Source organism: Lissotriton vulgaris, chromosome 1_2 (genome assembly GCF_964263255.1).
Source record: "Lissotriton vulgaris chromosome 1_2, aLisVul1.2, whole genome shotgun sequence".
Taxonomy (NCBI): Eukaryota; Metazoa; Chordata; class Amphibia; order Caudata; family Salamandridae; genus Lissotriton; species Lissotriton vulgaris.
In genome coordinates this window covers 70,666,800-70,685,890 of record NC_141686.1, presented here as the reverse complement: position 1 = coordinate 70,685,890, position 19,091 = coordinate 70,666,800, and the positions used below count along the sequence as shown (strand labels likewise).

Sequence of the window (19,091 nt, the reverse complement as noted above, 5' to 3'; positions counted from 1 at the left end):
CTGACCAGAACTGGTTTGGACTAGGCAAAGACCTCTCTGTCTTCAGAGAACAAAGGGAAAATGAGTATAAATATTGGGACCCAGATCCAAGAACTTTAGATCTTCTGGGAATCAAGACACACCTTTGCTGAGGAGAAGGACCAGGAAGCTGAAGGAGGAGACTACCCCAGTGCTGTGTGTTTGGTGGTTGGCCTGCAATGATTGCTTCATTGCCAAAGAATTGAGAAAAGGACTGAGTGTGCTTTCTATCAACGTGAAGAAGAATCTCGCCGCACGGTGTTGTTGCATTGTAACAAAGATGCCATTTTGCCGCATCACACCGGAGAATAGTATCACATTAAGATGCCATTTTGTCACATCGCACCAGAGAAGAGTATCGCATCGAGGTGCCATCTTGTTGCATCGTGCCAGAGAGCAGTAAGAAACCACCGCATCACCTCTCCACACAGGAAGGAAGCGAGCATCAACTCCCCTGCGCAACAGTAACAAACTGACGCATCCACTCCCCTGCGTGTAAGGAATCAACACATCACCTTCCCTGCGACCCTTTTGTTTTCTTTTGAATACGCATTTAAGGTATATTGAGAGCAAAGTGTTGTATTTACAACTTGAGAGAACTGAGCTATTTTATAACATTTTACAGTCTATCTTTGAGTACAGTATTGTGGATTTTATTTTTGTTGCTTGGTCTTTTGTTAAGTCTATATAAAAATCCTTATTTTTATACTACAACCTGTGTGGTGTCCCTCTGTAGTGTTGTCACTGTATCACTGTATGTGTTCACAAATGCTTTACACACTGCCTCTGCAATAAGCCTGCCTGCTCGTGCCAAGCTACCAAGGGGGTGAGCAGGGGTTATTTTAGAAGTGTAGCCCCTTACCCTGACTAGGCGCAAGGTCAATTAGAGACCCCCAAATCTACCATTGGTGGTCAGCGGTGAGGATTTGGACTGTCATTTGTGATTCATATACAGTGATTGGTGTACACTACTAGTGAGTGCAGACCATAATGCGACCACATACTTTGAGAGAATTTTTCCTTGGAACTTCTTTTCTATTTTTGATTCCAGAGAACGGCCAGTCTTTTTGCTACCATGAGCAAGTCAGCATCCATAGTATCTGTAGACATCGTATTGGAAGAAGAGAGAATTGATACTTATACTGTGCCTCATCTCAAAGCTTTGTGCAAGAAATTTAAAATCTCTGTGAAAGGCCTTACAAGGAAAGAGGATTACCAACAGGCGCTAAGGGCCTGGGTAGAATCTAGGAATGCCAGTGAGCATCCTCAGGAGCCTGTGATGGAGGCAGATTATTTAAATGGGCAGCTTGAGGGGCCAGTGGGCCCACCTGGGGGGAAAACACCTTCAGGGGCACGCAGCAGTGTTTCTTCCAAGGGATTGTCCCCAGGAGAGACGGAGGACAGGGCCAGGTAGAGGATGCATATGGTGGAGTTATTTAGGCTCAAAATGGTGGTCAGAAAGACATAGAAAGCAAGAAAATAGAGCTTGGGATGGAATTAGAGATGAAGAAGTTAGCCTTAGAGGAAAAGAGAATGCATTTTTAGCATGAGAGAGGATTGAGGGAATTGTAACTGAAGGCCAGCAGTTTTGAGGTTCCTTCTACTGGTGGCAGCACACCGCAAGTGGATGTAGAAGCAAGAACCTACATCCCCAAAGATGTAGTTAAAGATTTCCACAAGAATGAGGATATTGGTTTAGGGCTTATGAAGCTGCAACGTTGGCCCACTGGGTTCCTGAGAAGGATTGGGGAGCGGGGTTGTGGGGCCGCTTTGTTAGTGATGGGAGGGACACTGTTGGATTTACTTACAGAGGAGCAGATGTCCTATACCCACATGAAGGGAGCCCTAATGTCCAGATTTGGTTTGACCTCAGAGTTCTACAGACAAAGGTTTAGGAATTGCAGAAAACTGGAGCCTACCACTTGGGTGGAGTATGTGTCTTTCTTTTGCAGAGCATTGCTTGGTTGGGTGAAGGGTAGCAAAGCAGATAATGGTGAGGCGCTCTAGGATTTGTGTGCATGGGAGCACTTGTCAAATAACTGTTTTCCAGACCTACGCCAGCATCTTATTGAAATCCAGCTGACTAACCCTAGGAAGCTTGCTGAGGAGGTGGACTGCTGGGTGAGCACCCAAGTCAAGAATGGTCATGTGGGAGATCTCGCAAAAGGTGGGCAGGGCGAAGAGTGGGGGGGACAAGGGTAAACAGAGGGAGTTCTAGAAAGGGCCCCAAAGTAATCCCCAAGGGAAAGGTTCCCAGCCTCCCCCTGAGAAGAAGGCAGTGGCCCGACAGATATGCCTGTTTACAAGGGGCCCAGGACCTGTTTTAAGTGTGGTCTAGTAGGCCACTGTTCTTATGATGCTAGTTGGCCCTTGTATGGGAAGACAGCACCCACTGATGCACCACCCTGGCAGTTGGCTAGTGTAGCCCTGGGGGAGGAGATGGTTGCCTAAGGTGGGTGGGGTCCTGCAGAGATATCCCTTGTCTCTTTAGTAAACTGTGAGGTGGTCCCCAGGACTCAGCTGCCTGATAACACTAAAAAGTACAGGCAGTGGGTGACCATCAATGGCAAGAGGGTGGAAGCTCTTATAGACACAGGAGCCAGTGTGACAGCTGCCAGTTGTCGGCTGATGTCCAAAGAGCAGGTAGTCCCCCATGCATTTTACCCAGTTGTTGCTGCTGACAACACAGAGAGACAAGGTGCCTCAGGTTCCCTTTGAGTGGGGTGGGGTCTCAGGGACTCTTCAAGTAGCTGTGAGGCCAGCCATGCCTGTTGATTGTCGGTTAGGTAATGATTTGGAGAGCTCCCCTTGGGCTAAGCTGGAGCGAAGAGCTCAATTAGAGATGTTGGGTTTGCCTGAGTGGGCCTGCGAGACCACTCGGTCTATGGCAGCAAGTAAGGGGGTTCAAGAGGACCTGGAACCTGGGAAAATGGCCCAGGTACCTGCCTTAAGGAGAAGAGGTAGGGGGCACTGGAAACTGGCCCCTGAGATTCCTACGGCCCAGGAGGAGGCGGACCCTGAGGGAGATGCCCTGGAGCCTACCAGGAAGAGATTGCTGAACTAGGAGACCTGCCTGAGCTCACCCATTGGCAGTAAGAAGGAAGTCCCTTCAGGGAAGAGTTCTGTGAGGAGCAGAACAAGTGCCCTTCTCTTGTGGGTTTGTGGCAGCAGGCTGCAAACCAGGCAGTAGGTGATCAATCTGGAGCATATTGGATCTACTGGGAGAATGGTCTCCTGTATAATGAGCCTAAGGTTGCTGAGCCTGGGTCAGCCCGTGTGCTGGTGGTACCCCAGCGCTTCAGAGCCTTCCTACTGGGGCTGGCTCATGATGTGCCTTTAGCATGACATTTGGGACAGGACAAGACCTTTGAAAGGCTTGTAACCCACTTATATCGGCCCAAAATGCGCAAGAGTTCAGACACTCATTGCAGGACCTGTCAGACTTGCCAAGCAAGTGGAAAGAGTGGAAGGAAGCGCAAGGCTCCTCTCCAGCCATTCCCTGTGGTCAGCACCCCCTTTGAAAGGGCGGGCATTGAGATTGTGGGGTCTCTGGATCCCAAGACAGCCATGGGCAACAGGCTCATCCTGGTCTTGGTGGACCATGCCACCCGGAACCTGGAAGGCATTTCTCTCAGGACAGTGACGGCCCCGTGATGGGACGTGCGCTGATGGGGATTTTTTTCCCGCGTGGGGTTTCCCAGAGAGGTGGTGTCAGACCGAGATACCAACTTCATTTCTAAGTATATGAAGTCGCTGTGGCAGGAGTGTGGTGTAACCTACAAGTTCACCACTCCTTACCACCCTCAAGGTAATGGGCTGGTTGAGAGATTCAACCGGACCCTCAGAGGCATGATTATGGGTCTTGAGGACGTCCTTTTACCATGCCTTCTCTTTGCATACCCTGAGGTGCCACAGAAATCTCCAGGGTTCAGTCCCTTTGAGCTTCTCTATGGTCACCCAGTGAGAGGACCTTTGAGTTTGGTCAAGGAAGGCTGGGAGCAATCTCCCAGGAAACCTCCTCAGGATGTATACAGCTACATGCTGGCCTTCAGAAACCAAACTAGTCGATTCAGAAAACTCGCTGAGGCGAATCTGGAAGCCAGCCAGGAGGAGATGATGTGGTGGTACGACCAGAATGCCACTCTGGTTGAGCTTCAGCCTGGTCAGACAGTGTGGGTCATGGCCCCCAGTAGAGCCCTGTGCTCTCCAGGTTAAGTGGACCGGACCATTTGAGGTGTTGGAGTGTAAAAGTCCGGTTACCTACTTGCTGGAGTTGCAGTCTCCCAGGAACCCCTTGCTGGTCCTGCATGTCAACCGCCTAAAGCCCCACTTAGAGAGGTCCTAAGTGGGCATGCTCCTAGCAAAAGATGCTGGAATGGAGGAGGAGACTGAGCATCTTCCTGACCTCCTGTCTGCAACAGAGCAAGATGAGTCAGTGGATGGAGTGAAACTCTCTTTCACCCTGACCCCTGAGCAACAGAATGACTGTCACTAGTTGCTTGGAAAGCTTTCTGACCTTTTCTCCCTGATTCCCAGTGTCACTGATTGGTGCGTCCATGATGTAGACACTGCGGACAGTCCTTCTGTCAAGCACAAAACTTACAGGATGACTGACAGAGTGAGAGCTTGCATCAAGGAGGTGGTCTCCAAGATGATTGCGTTGGGGGTGATTGAGTCCTCTAACAATCCTTGGGCCAGCCCAGTGGTCTTGGTCCCAAAGGCTGCTGTACCGGGTGTGACGCCAGTACTGCGGTTCTGTGTGGACTACAGAGGGCTCAATTCAGTCACCAGGACTGACGCGCATCCCATCCCCAGAGCTGATGAGCTCATTGATCGGTTAGGGGCTGCCCGGTACCTCAGCACATTTGACTTAACGTCTGGGTACTGGCAGATCGCCTTGACTGATGGGGCAAGAGAAAAGTCAGCATTCTCCACACCAGATAGGCACTACCAATTTCGGTTATTCATTATTTTTTTTATTTTTAAAGTTTTATAGAGAATGAACAAGATCCTGGCAGATATCAGAGCGCTATACAGTCAGTAAAGTTACTTATACAACAAATAAAAGTGAATCAAAGCACATATACAAAACCAATTGTAGAAAGCAAAATAGTAAGGTGCAAGTAAAATATATCTCGTAGAGTGAGACAGAAGGACGATATAATGTCTAGGTTGCTTAGATGGTCCTTTAACAAAGTCAGGTTGGTAGCGCCTGTGCAGTTCGTCTCGAGATTTCTAAAGACCATACTCAGGTGAATTTGGCCACGATAATCGGTTTTACTTCCTTTTTGAAAGAAGCAGTGGAGGGGTTAAGTCTGGTTTCTGGGGGTAAGGCATTACATATTCTAGGTGCCATCCCAGAGAAGATTCGGTTGTAAGTTTTCTTCTTATTGAATTTTTGTTGTTTCCGTAGTAGGTTTTCTGCACTTCTTGAGCTTCTGATCCCACCCGAGATCGTCATTTTCTGTGCCAGTAGCTAGGTGCATTGTGATGAATGGCTTTTTGCGTCATACATGCTATTTTCAGATGAATTCTGGCTTCCAAAGGTAGACAGTTCAAGGATTGCCCTTTGGAATGAAGAATGCCCCTGTCACTTTTCAGAGGTGGTCATCCAGGTGTTAGCTGGACTGGAAGAGTTCAGTGCCGCCTACCTGGATGACATTGATTAGATTAGATTAGATTAGAATACTTGTAGAGTGCATGGCTGCCTCAGCAATGAGGCGTCCCAGACCTGAAGCAAGACGGAGTAGGAAGCAAGAGAGGACTTTGCGTGGAGAGAGGATCCAGGTTTTCACAAGCCGTCTGAAGACCTTGTGGACAGAAATACTGCGGATGTGTAGGGGAAGAGAATTCCATTGCAGTGTTCAGCGCCAGTTGGAAAGTACATCTGCGCCCCTCTGGGAAGTGTTGATTGCGCTGTGAAGAGCAGGCCTCACGATCAAGGCAAGTAAGTGCCAGATCAGGCAAGGTTCCGTGGTGTACTTGGGACACCAGGTTGGGAGCGGCCAGGTGGCGCCCCCACTGCCCAAGATTGAGACCATCCTGGCTTGGGAACCCCCCAAGACTCATACAGAGATGAGAGGCTTTTTAGGAATCACCGGGTATTACAGGAGGTTTGTCAAGGGGTATGGCAGCATTGTGGCACCCTTGGCAGAGTTGACTTCCAGGAAGCAGCCCAAGAGAGTGATTTGGACTGACACCTGTCAGAGAGCTTTTGAGACCCTGAAGACTGCCATGTGCACGGCACCCGTGCTCCTGGCACCCAACTTCTCAAAAGAGTTTATTGTTCAAACAGATGCTTCAGAGCATTGTGTGGGAGCTGTTTTATCACAGATACATGAGAAGGACCTAGATCAACCTGTAGCCTTCATCAATAGGAGGTGACTTCCACAGGAACAGAGCATGAGGCATTTGCTGTGGTCTGGGCAATGAAGAAGTTGAGACCATACATGTTTGGGACTCACTTCTGGGTTCGGACAGACCACAGGCCCCTCAGATGGTTGTTGCAGATGAGGGGTGAGAATCCAAAGCTGTTGAGGTGGTTCATATCTCTACAGGGGATGGACTTCATGGTGGAACACCGCCCGGGTACAGAACACGACAATGCAGATGGTCTGTCCAGATTTTTCTGCCTTAGTGATGAGAACTCCCAGGAGGTAGGGTGTTTCTCCCCACATTTCAGCTGGAGGGGACACGTGTTAGACCTGGCAACAATGGCGTGGGCCTCCCTTCCATTTTTTACTGTTGCATCCTATGTTTTTGCTGGTTTTAGATGCTTTTGGGCACTGTGCCACTGCTATTTAGTGCCACAATGCAAATGCTCCCAATGGTAAATTGATGTATGGATTAGTGACTCCATGATTGGCTTGTTTGGTTTACTTGTCAGACCCTCGTACAAGGCACTTCGTGTGTCCAGGGCTGTAAATCAAATGCTACTGGTGAGGTTGCAGCACTGATTGTGCCACCCACCGGAGCAGCTTGTAAAGTGTGTCTCAGGCCTTCCATTGCAGAGCCTGTGTGCAGTCTGGTACCGCCATGTTGACTGGGCAAGTACACCCACTTTCCAGTCCCCAAAACCTACCCTCTTATACATATTAGTCACCACTATGGTAAGCCCAAGGGCAGGATCCATTGTAGGTAAAAGGTAGGACATGCCCTGATGTGTGTGGCATGTCCTAATAGTGAATTACAACCATTTTCGTGTTTCACTATTGCAAGGCTGCCTGTTCTTCATCGACCAGAATGGGCAGTTTGATTATAACATCATATAATCCTAACTGACTCAGGGAACTAGGTAGACATTCGAGTTTAGTATGCCTAAACTCAGAATGATAAAATACATCTTTTAGTGAAGTTGGTTTTAACATTCTGTGTTTGAAAATACCACTTTTATAAAGTAGGTATTTTCTTGCCTAACTATCCAAGCCTGCCTCTGCTACGTTGTGTATTCCTTGTCTGGATTTTGAGTGACAGGGGCTGGGGGATTCCAGGAGACAGGGTGGGTCAGCACAGGGCTGAATAGAAAGATCTGCATGCAGATGGGAGGGAGGAGTTGCTCCTGGGAAATAAATAGGGCTGTGCCTTCCCTCCACAATGCTGGCTCCACCTCCTGTTGTGTGTCTGATGTCCCTGGCCTGCACTGTCAAAGGAAGAGAAGGAGTCGTGTAAACAAAGTGCTCCAGGACTGACCAGAACTGGTTTGGACAAGGCAAAGGCCTCTATGCCTTCAGAGAACAAAGGGAAAATGAGTATAAATATTGGGACCCAGACCCAAGAACTTTAGATCACTTCTGGGAATCAAGAAGAACCTTTGCTGACGAGAAGAAAAGGGAAGGTGAAGGAGGAGACTACCCCTGGGCTGTGTGTTTGGGGGTTGGCCTGCAGTGGTAGCTTCATTGCCAAAGAAAGGAGAAAAGGACTGAGTGTGCTTTCTATCAACTTGAAGAAGAATCTCCAATAGCTTGAACTATAGCTTGCCTCCTGCCTGAAGTCTCAGGGATACAAGACTTCACCAATCAGCTCCCCCCTGAATTCTCTTGCTGGGAATTTTAAGTGCCTGCTGTTGTGTTGGGCCTTCTGAGAGACTGCATGTGGCTGGGAGCTGGAAGCGCGACACAATGACGAGAACTGTGTCACCGCCGCAGCAGCTGTCGTCGCATCGCTGAAGAAGCGAGCCGCCCCTGCCATTATCACATCGCCGAAGAGTGGCGCATCAACGGAGAAGCGGGACGCCGCCACAGAGGTCACCATTGCATCACAGGAGAGTTGCGTCGCAGGGCCTGTTGCGGTTAGAAAGATCCTCGAGTAGCCACACGGCCATCGGGAGTGCACTTATCGCAACAATGTGGTCGCATCGTAACCAAGGTGCCATTTTGTCACATCGCACCGGAGTACAGTATCGCATCGAGGTGCCATCTTGTTGCATCATACCGGAATACAGTAAGAAACCGACGGATCACCTGCCCACACAGCAAGGAAGCGAGCATCAACTCACCTGCGCAGCAGTAAGGAACTGACGCATCGGATCCCCTGCGTGTAAGGAACCGACGCATCACCTTCCCTGCATTGAGAGTAAAGTGTTGCATTTACAACGTGAGAGAACTGAGCTAATTTATAACATTTTAAAGTCTATTTTTGAGTACAGTATTGTGGATTTTTGTCGTTTGGTCTTGTGTTAAGTCTATATAAAAATACTTATTTTTATAATACAGCCTGTGTGGTGTCCATTTGTAGTGTTGTCACTGTATAACTGTATGTGTTCACAAATGCTTTACACACTGCCTCTGAGATAAGCCTGCCTGTTCGTGCCAAGCTACCAAGGGGGTGAGCAGGGGTTATTTTAGGAGAGTAGCCCCTCACCCTGACTAGACGCAAGGGTCCCTATTTGTTCAAAGGTACCTACCTCTGCCAACTAGAGACCCCAAATCTAACACTCTGCGAACAACCGACACTTGCAGTCTGGTCTTCATATGCATTTGTGGTAAATTGTTAGTGCAAATGGAGTGATTGCAGAAAGATTTTTTACCAGAAATGGCATGTGTAAATACACAAAGTGGTTTAATGACATTTTTTTATTTTATTTGACATGGGCAACACAAAATTCCCAAATCAAGCAAATTACTCCATTCTTATTTAAATTTCACCAAGGCCTTCTAATTTTACTTCATCCTTTGATGGCATGATTTACATGCTATCAACCATGATATCCTTATGCACATCTTAAAAGACTGCATGGGGTGTGAAGGGAAAGTCCTGGATTGGTTCAAATAACACCTAGTCGACCACTCACAATTGATTAAATTGTATCCCACATAGTCTTACCCAGTAGTTGTAACCCAATGGGTACCCCAAAGCTCTGTTTTAGCCCCTGCTTCATTTAATGTTTACTTTGAACCATGGGGTGATATCATAATATAATCAGGAATATACCATCCCTAACATGCTGATGACACCCAGCTGTAATTGAAAGTTTCATGTCTCTCGACTTGCTTCAATCCTAGCTAACATACAGTCATGGATGATGACACCCCATCTCAAGTTCAACACTCTAAAGACAAAGGTCCTAATTATGATGTTGGTGGGACCGCCACCGACAGGCTGTTGGTGGCGGTCCTATTGACATACTGTCCATCAGTGCTACTGTTGCATTAGAATGCAGGAAGTCGGACCACAGTTGTCGAAGGGGGGGAAAGACCGCCGTTCCAACTAGATCGAATATCCCGTCATGGCAGCGGTCGATATAGTATCCCTAACATTGCGGCCGTTGATGTCCTTTTCTAACTGCATTGTCATGACATCTCAACCACTGTGAAAAGGCAGGCAGAAACGGACTGCGGGGGCACCATACAGGGCACCTGCCCCCTGTGGGTCACTGCTAAGTGGCCGGGGGCACATGTAGTGCCCCCCACACATCCATGCACCGTGTGCCAGGCACCCCATGATGCCTGGCACACGGTGCTTGGATGTCCACAAAATTTTTTTTTCACCTGCGGCTTGTGCTGCGCCCCTTTTCCTAGGCCGCAACACAAGCCAAGGTAGAAAAAGCACTTTTCGATTGTCTTCACAGCGGTCAAATCATAATTGGATAGTCCGACTGCCACCTGCCTGTCCGGTGGTCCCCGGTCCGCTGTGATGCCAGGCGTCAGTCCGCCCGGCATCGTAATGATGCCCAAAGTTCCTTCTCCTTTTGCCACAGGGCTCCTCTTCATCAATACAGGAATGGTTAGACTCCACAAACATTCTGGACTGCTTTCACTGTTAAAAAATTGCTCGCTTTTACTTTAAACGACAGACAGGATTATCACGAACACATTTACACTCAGGCAAAAAATGCAAATTATGAGCTCAAACTCATCCAGCGCATCGTCCCCTTCTTACCTGAACAAGACCTAAAAAATTCAAGTTCCAGGTTAGACTACAGGAATGCTACATTATCCATCGTGCCCGAAATTCATCTAGCTCCTCTTAAAGCCTCATTGCATGCTGCAGTTTATGTGACCTCGGGAGCCGATCACTTAGATTACATCACTCCTCCACCCTCCACCCCCCCCCATCCTCAGCTCTTTGAGTTGGCTGCCATTTAAGGTGGAATCCTTGTTCAAACTTGCCTGCATAGTTCATAAATCATCCATGTGGATCAGTCGCACTGTCTGGGGAAAAACTGAAATTCTCCGATGGTTCCTGCTAACTTCGTAATGCAGACTCCCTATCACTTGAAATTCCAGTTTCAAAGAAAAAACGCACTTTTGAACAATTCTTCTTAGACTGCGCCCTAGGGTGTGGTTCTATTTTACCAGGGAAATTCGGAAATTATATTCTTTACTTTTTAAAAACCAATTTAAAATCCTTCTCCCCAGCAAATACATCTCAAACTTCTCTGTCAGACCTTAGCTTTACATTCATTTAGGGGACTAATGTACGCCTTATGGATACATAGCACTCCGTTCTCACAACCCCTCCTAACTCAGGAGTCAGGCTATTGCTTGTTCTGCGTGACTAGTAAGATTGTTGAAGCAAATTACTTTTGCTCCATTTAAGATCTTTATTTGATGAGTCTTCCTTCCCTCCTATAAGCATGCTGCCAAAGTGGTTACAAATCAAAATAGCGACTATTGGTTGCATTTCTTTGTCATGGACTTCTTGTAACTCACTGTGGACCAAGAGCTCCTTGATTCTCGACACCCTGTATATATATGTTTATGTGGGTTCAATAATAATGGGGCAGCAGTCTATGGGACACCAGCACATGGTATCTTACTTATTGAATTTACTATGTTAGCGCAACCCTTCTTTTCCTGCAATTCCCATATTAACTCTATTTTTGTAGACTATTATATTCATGTTCAGTCGTAAGTGCAAAGCAATCTGATACACTAGGTCCTAGTGCACGCTACAAGAAAACTTTAATAAATGACTAAATATGTTTTCACTATTTGCTATGCCAATGTGAAAAAGTAGCAACAAGGGATTGCTTTTAGTTTTGAATGCATATGGAATATGGAGAATTGAATGTGCCAAACAGTGTGGTCATTGAGAGTTGGTTCTATAATAATAGGGGGTTCTCTCATCTTTAATGTAAGTTTTCCTTCTTTGTGCCATGTGCTGTCTGTTTGTTAATCTGTCAGTCTGTCTTTCACTATCTGTCTTTCTGTCTCTGACCCTCGACCTCCTGTCTTTTATTTCTTTCACTAGATAAACATCTATCTTTCTATCTATCTCTCTATGTGTCTGTCTGTCTGTATGTCTGTCCATCTGTCTGTCTGTCTATCTATCTATCTATCTATCTATATGTAGCTATCTCTTTTTCGATCTATCTTTCACTCTGTAGCTCTACCAATCCATCAGTCTATATGCCTCCGTACTATTCCTCTCAATGAACAATTGAGCAAATTAGTATTGTGCCGCAGAATAATCGTTCTTTCTATCCATCCCTCTGTGCATCAATCCATCCACCCATCTGTCTAATCAATCAGTCAATCAACCAGGTAAATGGTGTACTATAGTGACACTGGACATCTCCAGAGGATAATTCTACTTCATGGTGAATTGAAGTTTTTATATGTGAAAGATAGCCACAGAGTTAATCTCAGGACTGCAGGTGATGCCAGCAGAGAACCAAATCTTACCATAGGGCCAGTTGTACAAAAATTAGGAATTGTGATTCCTAAATTGTGATTCTTTCCGAATCACAATTTGGAAATCGCAATTCCTAATGTACAAAAAAATATTTAAAAATAGTGATTCCTAGTGAGGTCACAAATTGACCTAACTCATGAATATCAATCAGGTAGGTCGCATTTTGTGGCCCACTAGGAATAACTGCCATCACAGGGATGGTGGCCAGCTGGGGTCAACAGACTACCCTGTCTCTGATTACTTTTAAATGAAGCAACTTTTTTTTAATTGCAGCCCGTTTTCCGTAACAGACAACGGGATGTGTTTAAGAAAACAGAAAAATTAACTTTTAGGTTTCATTTTTTAAGAGCAGGCTACTCTTAATTTTTTTTTTGTTTTACATTCTCAAAAGGGAAGGCGTCTCTTGTGGACCCCTTCCCATTTGCAAATGGGTTACCACCTCCTTCAAGGTGAGAAAATATTTATGTTGCTCGACCGGAACTTGATTGCAAAACATTAATACATGGCACTGTGAATTGGTATTTGGAAGGGATGCACTAATCACGCCCCTTCCAAATACTGATTCGCAAATCCAAATTTAGATTCAGTAACAAGTTAACAAATCGCAATTTGAGTTTAGTACATTTAAAAAATACTTTTCTGTGGTCGCAAATGCCATTTGGTTCCTACAAAAAAGCTTTGTACAAATGGCCCATAGTCCCTAAAGATTGTTTAGTTTGTCAGGAATAAGCACACTTGTATTTAACATCCGTGGAGTTTGAAGAAATGCATCTAAGTTTCATTGAAGTCAATGTACAGACCTCAGAATTTTAGGAATGCTTGGTGGTTTGTGGTTACACTGGAGCATTAGAGTTTCTCTACTAAGGTGAAGGCTCATTCTCCAGAGAAATGTTATCCAATGTTTGTCAATGGTGGACTGATCCACGCCAGATTTTCAGGCTGTCAAACTGAGGTAACCGTGCGTAGAATCCAAGCACCTATAGTTTAACTAGTCATTAGTTATCCTGAAAATCTAAAAATGACCGCCCACTCCCTACTCGGGAGCTGCAGAAATAAAGGATGAAGAATCCGCCAGCTGCAGTGGACATAACTTTGAAACACTGCTCACCCCTAGATCCTACTTGGGGTCTTTTCAGCTGATCTCACCAGTTGTTTACTGGAGGTTTCTGATTTCCCTTCGTAGAAGCACATAGCAGAACACTGCTGAGAGGGTCCTTGGGTCAAATCTCACCCCTTAAAGGACTTGGGATATGGGGAGATCCAGGTTTATCCTTCTTCAACAGGCATAGCTCGCTAGCAGAGTTTCCAAACATCAACCACAAGGCTGTATAAAGGTTTAATGGGAATGGATGGATCTAGTGCAAATATGTTCAGTGAACCTATCAGAAAAGGCCAGGCTGGTATAAATCAGAGGTGTGTGATGCTCGCTAGATTATTTTCCTTTGCAGCCGGCCAGGTAAATAGATAGAGGAAGTCACTGAGTTTGCAAGCAGTACGGGGTTGAGTAGTTTTCCTTGGGGAAATATCGGTTAAGTGGGCCCATGCATCCTTGAAATGCCATGCAAGGCGGCAACAGGCGATGGATTCCCGCAGGCGCCCGCCAGCAGCTGTTGCCATAATTGTCTGGTAAACATTCAGAATACCTTATCCATTCATCACTGCGCTTGACGCGGTTCCTATTGGGAATTATATCCAGGCAGAATGGAGCAGACACAAAGGAGCCATCTGCTTCTATGTGACTATGTTAATCATTGCAAGAGTCAGTGAGCCGCTGCTTGATTTTCATCTTCCAGGCACCTGTGACTACAGCACCTGAGATCCAGCAAAGAGCGCAACTGACAATGCTTTTTCATTGGCTAGGTCCCGGACTGGCGTTCCTTGCCTACCCCCAAGCGGTCACGCAGCTTCCGATGTCCTCTCTATGGTCAATTCTCTTCTTCTCCATGCTAATGATGTTGGGCCTCGACAGCCAGGTAAGAGAGATTTTGGACCGACCATGAATTAATGGAAAGGCTCACCCCACAGGAAATAGATTGCATCAGTTGCCTTGCTTTAGTTACAACTTGTTGTTATGTGAATAGCATGATAGGCTGGGACTTAAAGGATACAGTGTGTTGGCTTACTTATCTAGTGCCAAGCAAGTTTGCTGAAATAAAAAGTTAACAGTGACTGCTGCATGTTGCATGATCTTTTAAAGTAGATGAAAAATCAATGTCAGTAAATAACGCCAAACTACTCTGTGCAGTAACATGAAAGAATCAAGACCATATACTCCTCATAACATTACACCTATAGAACTGCGATATAAATCTCGAAAACAGTAGACCATGAATGTTTAAAAGGGACAATTTAAAAAATACATTTGTCTGAAAAATGTAAATGTAAAAAATTTGAAAAGAACTGGTTTTAAGTAAAATATTAATAATTAACCTACGCATGGCAAAGGTAGGAGAACATGGCTGCCATCAACCACCACCATAGCGCACTAATATAATTCATAACCAAATATGAGCTTATACATCAAGATGTCTCAACAACAGATGGCAATGTCTAAATCGGGTTGTGCCTCCTACATGCCCATTGAACTTGTCACCTGTACCTTCCTTACATGAACAGGTCCTTGGTGGATGATAGTGAAAGAAACACCTGTAAAAGGGTGGAAGGACATTGAGCAATGGTGCCTCCTGCAAGTTGCACAGTCGAAAGGGGAGTCGAGGATCTGAGGACACCACTACCTCCTAGGCCTGGTACTCTAGTCATGGAGTTTTAGAGAGACTTGTAACAGCTGTGTGCAGGAGGTGGAGAGCAGCAAGTTCCCTTAAGGGGGCATCCAGTGTTATAAACAAGCATTTGCAATGCAATAGGTCTCATATTTACAAGAGTTTGAGCTTTTGGCATTGTAAGTGGCTTTTATAAATGTATTGTTTTTAAAACAGACAAATAAAGGCATTGTCATTTACAATGCCAATAGCTTAAACTCTCGCAAATGCGAGACCTATTGCGTTGCAAATACGTTCGGCGCCCATGCTATAAAGATTTTTTTAAAGCCTTCGGAGAGAACTTGTCCACAGCAGGCAGGACTAAACTATTTGAGAATAGTGTTTGAAGGCTGTAATTAAAGCTTACCGAGTAACGCCACACGTAGTAGGGGGTTTCCTCATGTGAGGTTACAATATGAGAAAAGGCGGTATCAAGGAGGGACGACTAAGCCGATTGACCAATGAAAAGCCACAGTTAACAGTGGACAATGACACAAGCCAATTAAAATATGTGCAGAGCTTCAAGTCCATACCTGAATAGAGCATGCCTCTCAGGGCAGCGCATTCACAGCCCAGACTTGACCTAACAACAATTCTCTTTACCCAGATCCACATTTCTGACAATCAGCCACAGTAGACACTCAAGAATACAGCTTTGTTTAATGATGTAATTTGGGTTTTGAGATGCACATGACATCATCCAGCTGTGGCCCCTTAGAGCAATGAGTGAGCAGGTAGAAGCGCCCATCAATCTCCCAGAATGAGGCACTCAGGTCGATTCCGGCCCCCATCCCTTCAGAACTCAGCACTATTCAACATGCCCATGAAATTATGACTGGCCTTTGCCATCCCGTGCAGTGCTCCTACGCACCGCTGACCAACTACGCCTTCAGATAAAACAAGCACCCCGCCTCCTTCACAACCTGGATGACCTGTTGCTCCTCAAGGACACTTCAATTTGGTGACCTAAAGCCACGTTGACTTTGCCGAGGAGTCTGCTTTTGTTTTGCATAGTTGTGTTTGGCACATTTACCTTTTTCCTTGTAGCAGGGGTGTTTCCGCTATGTGTCATTCTAGCACATGGTCGCTCTAATCTAGTTTTTGATGCACCTTTTTAGGTCTCGTAGCGAAAACACAGTGCGTCAGCGCTGTGTCTCGCTAGAGATCTATTGTTAGCGACTGTGCTTCCCAGGAGACAGTCCCGGCCGCGCGCATCGCCTTGGAGCTGATTTGAAACTGGAACGCGCGCTGTGGCCAGGCGCTGTCTCCTGGGAAGCTCAAGCACCACACACGCATGCGCATACACAAACACAAGCGCCCATGCACGCACGCACATACATACATACAGAGACACCCCCCCCTGACACATACACACACGCGCGCGCACACACACACACACAAGTGCACCGAGGCCCCCCCTCCCCCGCCGTCACCGTCGCACACATACATACACACATGAGCATACACGCACACACACAAGTGCACTAAGCCCCCCCAGCATTTTGGAACTTACCTGGGCAATGTCGGGGACTCTTCTCTCAGCACGCGGCGCCCAACCTCCTGCTAGCGCGGCCCCGGGGCTCCACACCGCTCACAGGAGCCCCGGGCCGCGAGACGCATTGACTTCGCCTGCCTCCGCCTGGCTCCTCTTCCGGTCTGGACGTGGCCCCGCCCCCGTCACAGGCGACCGTGCCTGACTTCCGGGGCGGCCGCGGCGGGATTCCGGGGTGTACGGAGAGGTTTTCTGTTTGGTAGGTGTTTGTATCTATCTGATTGTATTTTTAGGTCTCGTGGCAACATGCGTGTGTGGGTCTCGCTAGAGATCTAAAAATACAATCAGATAGGAAGCAGAGATAATGTAATTGGAGAAAACGAGGCTTGGCTGCAGGGTGGGTCTGTCTCACCAGCGCTACATAAGGCAGCATCGAGTCTTTTATACATTGAGAAACTCCCGCTAAAACAATGGCTTGCGCAATAAAATCTTATGACTTGAATGTGTTTATTTATCCTGATGACAAGGTGTCCTCTATTGCGTGTAAATAAAGGTGTGTCTACAGTTTTAGAGTCCACGAGCCAAGACTAGAATTATTATATTTCCGATTGTTTCTAGCCGGGCGCGTCACCTCAGAGCACACCATAAAAGATGGCACAAAACAGTCAGAGTACAAATTTCATCATCAGCGGATTCAAGTGTAAGGCGTGGCCGCCTGGTCCGTCAGGTAGGTGCGGCCCGTATGTCACTTGGTGCGTGCTCCCGGAGGAGTGCGTTCCATCCGGTTAAAGATATGTCCGTGACGTCGGCCTTCGCAATCTGTGGGTGGGTGGCTGCACCTGTGTAACTTCTTAGAAGCCGCTGTCAGCGTGCGCGCGTAAAGCGTAATGTGGGAAGCGGAAGTGGTATCACGTTCAGTGCTGCGTCTTCCAAGCAGAATACTTGCTGCTACATGCAGAAAGGAGCCGATGCATTTCCCTTCTGGGGAACAGGGGGTGAGGTCCTCCGTGCCAGCTGTGAATTTATCACAATGTCACATTCTCCTACGTATTTCTAATTTATGTTGTGCAACCTCTTAGTTGGTTGTCATATCGCAGGATTTCATGTCTGGCAGGCTCAAAGAAGCCCTGACTTTTTGGCCAGCGGCCATTTCATGCTGAAACGTGTAAAGCTGCACGATAGTATGCAAAGTTAGGCTTGCAAGCTGAAGAATGCAAAAATACAAATGCCTAGAAGCCAGGGCTGTCTTAATCTTAAGGGGCTACAAATCAAATGGGACCACTTGGCATCTGATTGCATTTTGACATGTGTGGTTTTAATTTTCCCATACTTAACACGTTTTTAAAAATGCAAACAAAAAGTGGTGACTAAAGATGTTCTAGGACTGTTCCAGTGCTTCATTGGTAATTAAAAGAAAAACGAAGGTCCCCAAAATTCTTTTGAGGCTTGAATAAGAAGCAATTGCCTCAAGTTACCGCCTTCGCTGGAGGACCCAAACACCTCTGCTAAATGAGGAACTACAAGAGAGATCAAACCCAGAGTTACCCATTTCCTGGTAATTCTTCATTTCTTGGTGGACTTTCAGGATCCAACTTGTAATGGGCTTGTTTATCCCCACCACTGCCTGTACGCCTAGCCCAGGTATCGGTAACACCCCAGAGCTGCCTATACATGCTTTTTTCTAACTCTTGAGGGAGAACTTCAGCTGGGTTGGGGAGGGGGGTCGGGTCGAAAATCTAGGCCATTTAGCAGGCCACTCATAATGAGAGCTTAAGAAATGAGGAATTCCCACAGGAATCAGTGAATCTGGGTGTCTTTTCCATGGTAAATTCTCATTTTGGTTGGACTTTCACCAGGCTTGTTGGCTCCTTTTAGCAACTCAAAACTGTGGGTGACATAAAAACGTGATTCAAATGAAGCCGGTACCGGCCCCATAGGAATTAAGAGGCCTCTTATACTGAGGACCTTTGTTTGGAGTCTGCCACCCTTGAATGTAGCAGTCATAGCAGACAATAAAAACCACAACGGAGGTTTTCAGTATTTATAGGGTGTGGTAATTACTCGGGGACACCACCACTTCACTCGGGGACACCACCACACCACTCTGGGTCACCACCACATCACTCAGGGGCACCACTCGTCACTCGGGGACACCACCACATCACTCGGGGGCATCACTCGGGGACACCACCACTTCACTCGGGACACCACCACATCACTCGGGGACACGACGCACTTCACCCTTCCACCAACTCAATTACAATAACTTTTATTTAAGTATTAAAAAAATGAAAAGCCATTGTTATTTGTAATATCAATACATCTAAGTCATGTAAATACAACTCATATTGCATTACAAATGCTATAGGTGTCACATTTGCAAATGTTATAGCTATTGGCATTGTCATACACAATGCCAATAACTTAAACTTTAATGCTGCGAGACCTATTGCATTGCAAATGCTTGTTCACTTTGATGTCACCAAACCAGTGGCGTAACACAAAATGATGGGGACCCCCTGGAAAATGTACAATAAACAAACCTCAAACCCTGGAAAATGTGAAGAGGGGCCCGTTGTCTTACAGGTGGCACAGATATTAAGTCTTGGGCTCAATGGGGTCACACTGAAGGGTTGGGTTCCCCCTATGCTGCAGGTGGCCTAATCAGGACAGCTGAGTGACTTTCC

At 46.5% G+C, this 19,091-nt stretch overlaps 1 protein-coding gene across 1 annotated transcript in view; it reads left to right on the top strand.

The window, feature by feature from the left end:
* The window catches only part of LOC147733931 (sodium- and chloride-dependent GABA transporter 1-like), a 292,502-nt gene that overhangs the window by 193,441 nt on the left and 79,970 nt on the right, over nucleotides 1-19,091 (top strand). The window contains exon 9 of the mRNA XM_086953601.1: nucleotides 14,014-14,126. Within this exon, the coding sequence (XP_086809727.1) occupies nucleotides 14,014-14,126 (113 nt within the window). The remainder of the gene's footprint in view (nucleotides 1-14,013; nucleotides 14,127-19,091) is intronic.